Source organism: Apteryx rowi, unplaced genomic scaffold (genome assembly GCF_003343035.1).
Source record: "Apteryx rowi isolate R43461 unplaced genomic scaffold, aptRow1 scaffold_19, whole genome shotgun sequence".
NCBI lineage: Eukaryota > Metazoa > Chordata > Aves > Apterygiformes > Apterygidae > Apteryx > Apteryx rowi.
Genome location: NW_020448196.1, coordinates 1,918,742 through 1,924,568, shown reverse-complemented (window position 1 = coordinate 1,924,568; position 5,827 = coordinate 1,918,742). Strand labels below are relative to the sequence as shown.

Genomic DNA, 5,827 nt, shown 5'->3' with positions numbered 1-5,827 from the left:
GGGAGCGATGGCAGCAGCTGAATCAATTTTGACTGGGGAGCTCGGGAGCTGCTGAGCTAAGCCTTACTTTGCATGGGAGGCTTAGCAGCTGCCGGGAGCCGGGCAGGGAGGGAGAGCAGCAGCGATGTGCGGCAGGGCTCAGCGCCGGCCGGAGCAGGAGCCTGGCTGGAGTCACTCACCGGGGGCTGCGCAGTGTCGCCTCCGTCCCCCTGCAGCAGCACCGCGTCCCCTTGCTGGCGGAAGGTCCCCGCATCGTTACCCCGTCCTCTTCCTGCGAGCAGCCCTCGGCGCGCCGGTGCATCTCACCCCGGGTTGCATCCAGCCTTGCCAACGAGCAGCACAGCCTGGCCAGCGCCTGGGGCCAAGGAGACCTGGGATGCTTTTCCCAGGCTCTGCCCTTCCCCTGGGGCGCGTGAGCGATTGCAGCTCTTCAGGGCTGCTTCCCGTCTCTTTTGCCGAGGAAGACTGGGAAACGTCCTCGGGGCGGGAGGGAAGAAATGGGGAGTTGAGGCATCCCCGGCCGCCTGGTCCGGGCAGGTCTGTTTTATCGCCGCTTCGGTTCTGCCCAGCCCCACCTGGGGCACGTTTGCAGCAGGCTGCGGCGTGGGTCGTGTTTGGGTCTCTGCCCCACTCGCGCCGACGGGAGCGGCAGCGTGCGCATCCTGCGCTCCGCGTAGGGCTTCGCTGCAGCAATGCTGCCGGGCTGACCTGAATATCCCAGCAGTGCCAGGACTGTAATTTCCTGGGCTGACCTCAGCGCCACAGTCCGTGGCAGTGACTCCTTGCCTTTGACACCTCCCGTCACTTTATTAAAGTAATAACGGGGTGATTAAAGGTGGGAGAGGCAAAACATCTCAGGAGGCCTGAGAAAGTCACATGCTGTCTCCTTTGGAAGTCCTCGCAAATGCTCTGCGCTCCTCCCGGTGCCGCTGAGCTTTCACTCCTATGGAGTTTGGGGCAAAACAGCCAGGATCAGCTGCTTTGCAGCACCGCGATGGACCAGCCCATGCAGGGCTGCCTCCCCTCTCCCCGGCCCAGCCGAGCCGTGGGCCTTCTCCACCTCCGCGTGCTTTGGAGAGCTGTAAGCAGCCATCGGGCCCCGGCAGCAAGAGCCTGGTGCCGTAGCGGCTCCAGTCCCCGTGCCAGGACACAGCTGTACCCCGAGGGCCATGTTTGGGTCCCTAACTGGATCTGCACAGAAAAGCAGACAAAATCACTCGAAGGGTTGTTCTCTGCCCTATAAGCAACGATACCGCGACTGCTCTGGCTGGCTCAGGCTGATTTTCCATGCTGGGTCTTAACAGCACGTATTGCTAAGCGGTAGCAAAGCCAAAGGATGTGGAAGAAAAGGCTCTGTCAGCAGGACGAGGCCCGTGGTAATTTTAAGTGACAGCTTTCAGCTTTCCAAGACACCTGCCACACTGGGAAGCTTACGGAGCTGCTTTTGCCCAGCCCATTCATTAGCCGCTGCAGAGATCCTTGCGCAGGCTGAGATATTTGAGCGAGAAGTGAGACATTTACAAATGGACTGCGATGAGCTGAAGGCAGCGGATGAGACACGAATCCTGGGAAACGGGCGCTGTTTCAGGAAGGGATGATTCACACGTGGCCGCGAACAGGGACGAGACGCTTCCACCCTCGGACGGACAAAGCCTGGTCCCTGGGCTGGGCAGCGCTGCCAGCTCTGCTCCGCCGGTGCCACCGGTTCCTGCTGCGGAGCAGGGGCTGCCGGGTCCGCACCGGCGCTGCTGCAAGGCGAACCAGGAGATCGGCACGGTGCGATGCCAGAAAAGCCAGCGCCAGCGGCGTCGCCCCGGGGCGGCCTCCCCTCGCCAGCACCCAAGCCCTCGGCAACCACGGCGGGAGAGCAGGGGAGCATCGCCCCACGCTCGCCCCCGCCTTCGCGCCCCGTCCCTCGGCAGCGCTTTCAGCGGAGGATCGCAAGGCGCGTCACCGAGCCGGGTGCACGGGGCATCTTCCTCGCACGGGGCGGAGGAGCAGAGCAACGTGCCTCCCTGCGAGCCGCGAGCCGGACCCCGGCATCGCGAGCCCCTGCACCGCTTTTCCGGCGCAGCATCGGTTTGGTTGGGGGAGCACCGCAGCGCCTGGGGCAAAAGCGGTGCCCGCAGCAGTGAGCCAGCGTGCCAGGGAAGCCTGGTGCACGTCCTGCCCCGGCAGGGCCGAGCGAAGCCGACGGCCTGCAGAGGGAAGGGTCCGGGAGACCCCAAAAGATACAGGAGCCCTGGCGCGTGCTCTGCTCTTGCAAACCTTTTGGATCTGGCCTCTTGCTCAGGCTGGCGGCAGCCGGGGGCACGGAGGGCTCCTCCATCGCCTCTCGGTGCCTGGTAGCCAAGCCCCATGCTGGCGCTGAGCTGCCAGGCACCCCCGTAATCGCCGTGCCGTGCCGAGCCGAGCCGAGGCTCAGCTAATGAAGACGTGCCCCGTGCGCCTTTCCGAGTGCCGCGCGGGCAATTGGCCTATTTACAAGCCCGGGTCAAAGCCGATTAGAGGAGCGCATCGGTATTGCTTCTGCTCCCTTCCCTGCGCGGCCAGAGCCGATTGGAGCTGACATTCCCCAGGGAAAATCCGCTTCGGGCCCCTTTCCAGCCAAGTGCTGTCCCCCCCTTGTTTGCCAAGCCCAAAGAAAGCCCCTTTAAACGGGCTTAAGTGCAGCTGCTCAAGTGCTCAACGCAGGGATAAAAATTAAGGCTCTAATTCTAGAAGGTAAGTACAGCGCGGATCAGCGGCGGCGCAGCCCCACTCCCGCAGCCCCCGCGTGCCCAGGATCGCTCCGGCCTGGTCCCAGGTTCCTGGGAGCCGCATGGAGGACGAGCCATCCCGGGAAGCTCCCTGCAGCGGGACTCCTCCGGCAGCCTCCCGCCGCCCCGTGCCAGGCTGCCCTCCTCGCAGCGGCTTGGGACGTGCCGAATGCAACCCAGGGCCAGCTCGGGACACGCTGGGTGCCCTGGGCCGGCAGAAGGGCAGAAGCAGCCCGGGGAGGTGGCAGGCCCCAGCACTGCCGCTTCCCTGCAGAAGGGCCTCTCCGCGGGGCGCGGGAGCGAGCCGTGGCGGCTTTCCTCCTGGCCCTTAGCCGTAACGCAGGCCGGGAAGGGGCTCAAGAGGCTTTGCCTGAGCCCGGGGAAGCAGGGAGCCGGGGAAGCGGAGCATGCATTAGCCCGGCCCCGGCAGGCAGCGGCCGCAGCGAGGTGGGCAAAGGCACYGCAGTTCCCGTCCGGCTCCTCCGAGAGCCAAAACGACTCGCTGAAAAACCTCAGCTTTTGCTGCGAGAGCCCAGCGCAAAGAGAGGGTGCTCTCGCCCCCCGGTGCCCCCCGTGCGGCTGCCTGTCCCAAACCGCTGCGCTCCCCGGCTGCCCCCGGCCTCAGCCCGGGCTGTGGGAACGTGGCGCTTCGTGGCAATCAGGCCAGCTTTGATTTGCTTCCAGGCAGCCTGAATTGGCCAAGTTTAATGCAATTAATCCCGGGCTGGAGGCTTAATTAAGTTCAAATGGTCGGACACGGAGCAGCATTTTCTGGAGCGTTGTCAATAAATCAAACTTGAAACTAATGATAAAAGAGGACAAAACACAGGGCACAAAATACTGATGAGCGGAGGAGAGGAAAAGCTCCTACGAGAAAGGCCACGCCGAGGCCCGCTCTGGCCGAGAGATGGGCATCGCCCCTTCCCACGCAGCTCTCGGGAGCAAGGCAAGAAGAAAGGGCCTTTCACACAGAACGGACCCCGCAGCGGTGCAGGGACGGCGTCTGCAAAGGGAGACGCCAGCTCGCTGGATTCTCTGGGGACACGAGGGATGGAGGGAGAGGAAGAGACTAAAAGCCGCGTGTCCAACTCGCCCGCGGGATAGCTGCGGGCGGGGAATCGATTTGCAGAAGCTCCGCGCGGCCGGTGCCCTGAGGGCAGCCGGGCTCCGCGGCTGATTTCTTGGGAATGACGAAACGAGGCAGGTTGCGGGAACGATGCCCAACAGCAAGGCGGCTGCCAAGGGAGAGCGGGGCACCAGCAGCTGCGGGCCAGGACGCTGCCATGCTGCTGGGCCGGCTGCTCCGCCGCGGCCTTGCCGGCGTCCCTGCGCTGCGAGAGGAGACCGAGCACGCTTTGCTTAAGTCAATCAAAGCGTTTTGCCTGTGCCGGGGGGGAAGCGGGGGAGCGCGAGCTTTGTTCCCATTTCTAGGCAGGAGGATCAAGTTAATTCTTTTATCTGAACCGACTCGCCCGTCCCCAGGAGCCAGGAGCTAATGACGAGGCATCTCCCCCAGGATGTGTGCGCCAGGTCGTTCCGCTGTAATTAACGACTTGAAAGGGTTTAATTCACGCCCGCGCCTAACGAAGCGGCGGCGAGGCAGAGCCGCGGAGAGCGGCGCGGGGCGAGCAGGGCCGGCGGCCGCCGCGCCGGGCTGACGCCCCTCGTGTCTCCGCAGGTGTTTCAGCGGCGGGAGGACGGCTCGGTGAACTTCTTCCGCGGCTGGGAGGCCTACCGGGACGGCTTCGGGAAGCTGACGGGCGAGCACTGGTTAGGTGCGTCGGCGGCACAGTGCCCGCAAGGCGCTGGGGTGCGCCGGCCCCTCCGGCGGGGAGCGCGGGAAAAGGGGCCCTGCGGTTCCCACGGCGATAGCGGAGGGTGGGAACCGCTCCGGCGCCTCCCGTTACGCTCCTTCCCGACCCCCTGGGATGCACCAGGGGACAGTCCCCGGCCTCTGGCGCGCCCCAGTGTGCTCCGTCGGGGCTGCCTTCCCCCCGCCCCGTCCCGGCGCTGATCCCGCGCCGCCCCGCAGGGCTGCAGCGGATCCACCTGCTCACCGTGCAGGCGAGCTACGAGCTCCGCGTCGACCTGGAGGACTTCGACAACGGCACGGCCTTCGCCCGCTACGGCAGCTTCGGCGTGGGCCTCTTCTCCGTTGACCCCGAGGAGGACGGGTACCCCGTGTCCGTCGCGGACTACTCGGGAACGGCAGGTAGGCGGCGGGGCTGTCTCCTCCGGGCGGGCAGGGGAAGGACGGGCCGCTCACGGCTCCTCCGCTCCCCCGCGGCAGGAGACTCCTTCCTCAAGCACAACGGGATGAAGTTCACCACCAAAGACCTGGACAACGACCACTCGGAGAACAACTGCGCGGCCTTCTACCACGGCGCCTGGTGGTACCGCAACTGCCACACGTCCAACCTCAACGGGCAGTACCTCAAGGGCCACCACAGCTCCTACGCCGACGGCATCGAGTGGTCCTCCTGGACCGGCTGGCAGTACTCCCTCAAGTTCACCGAGATGAAGATCCGGCCCGTCAGGGAGGAGAACTAGCTGGACGGCACGAGCCCCCCCCCACCCCCCGCCCGCCCGGCCCCCAAGGCTCCCCCTACCCCCCCCCCCCCCCTCCCCGCCCACCCCCCCCCCCCCCCACCCCCCGCCCGCCCGGCCCCCAAGGCTCCCCCTACCCCCCCCCCCCCCCTCCCCGCCCACCCCCCCCCCCCCCCACCCCCCGCCCCCCTGCCTGTCCCGCTGCCCCCTGTCCTCGGCGCCGGCCGAGGTGAGTGGCCCCCCCGGCCCCATCCCGCACCCTCCAGCGGCGGTGCCAGCCCGCACCCCGGCCCCTCCCGGACACCTCCAGGCTGACATCTTCCTCTGGGACGATGCCCGTCTCCCCTCCGGAGCCGCGGGGTCCCTCGGGGAGCGCCTGCCCCCGGCGAGGGCGGCTCTCACGCCCAGCCCCTTTCGGGGACCACAGGGCGTTTGCTCGCCACCGGCCCGTCTCCTCTTTGCACGGCGCCCGCAGCCTCGCGGGACCCGCGGCCACCAGCCCCGCGGCAGCCCTAGACGGC

General features: G+C 66.6%; 1 protein-coding gene across 1 annotated transcript in view; it reads left to right on the top strand.

The window, feature by feature from the left end:
- FIBCD1 (fibrinogen C domain containing 1) overlaps positions 1 to 5,309 on the top strand; it is an 8,772-nt gene extending 3,463 nt beyond the window's left edge. Inside the window, exons 4-6 of the mRNA XM_026062193.1 lie at positions 4,438 to 4,534; positions 4,792 to 4,971; positions 5,050 to 5,309. Of these exons, the coding sequence (XP_025917978.1) occupies positions 4,438 to 4,534; positions 4,792 to 4,971; positions 5,050 to 5,309 (537 nt within the window). The remainder of the gene's footprint in view (positions 1 to 4,437; positions 4,535 to 4,791; positions 4,972 to 5,049) is intronic.
- The last annotated feature ends 518 nt before the right edge of the window (positions 5,310 to 5,827 follow it).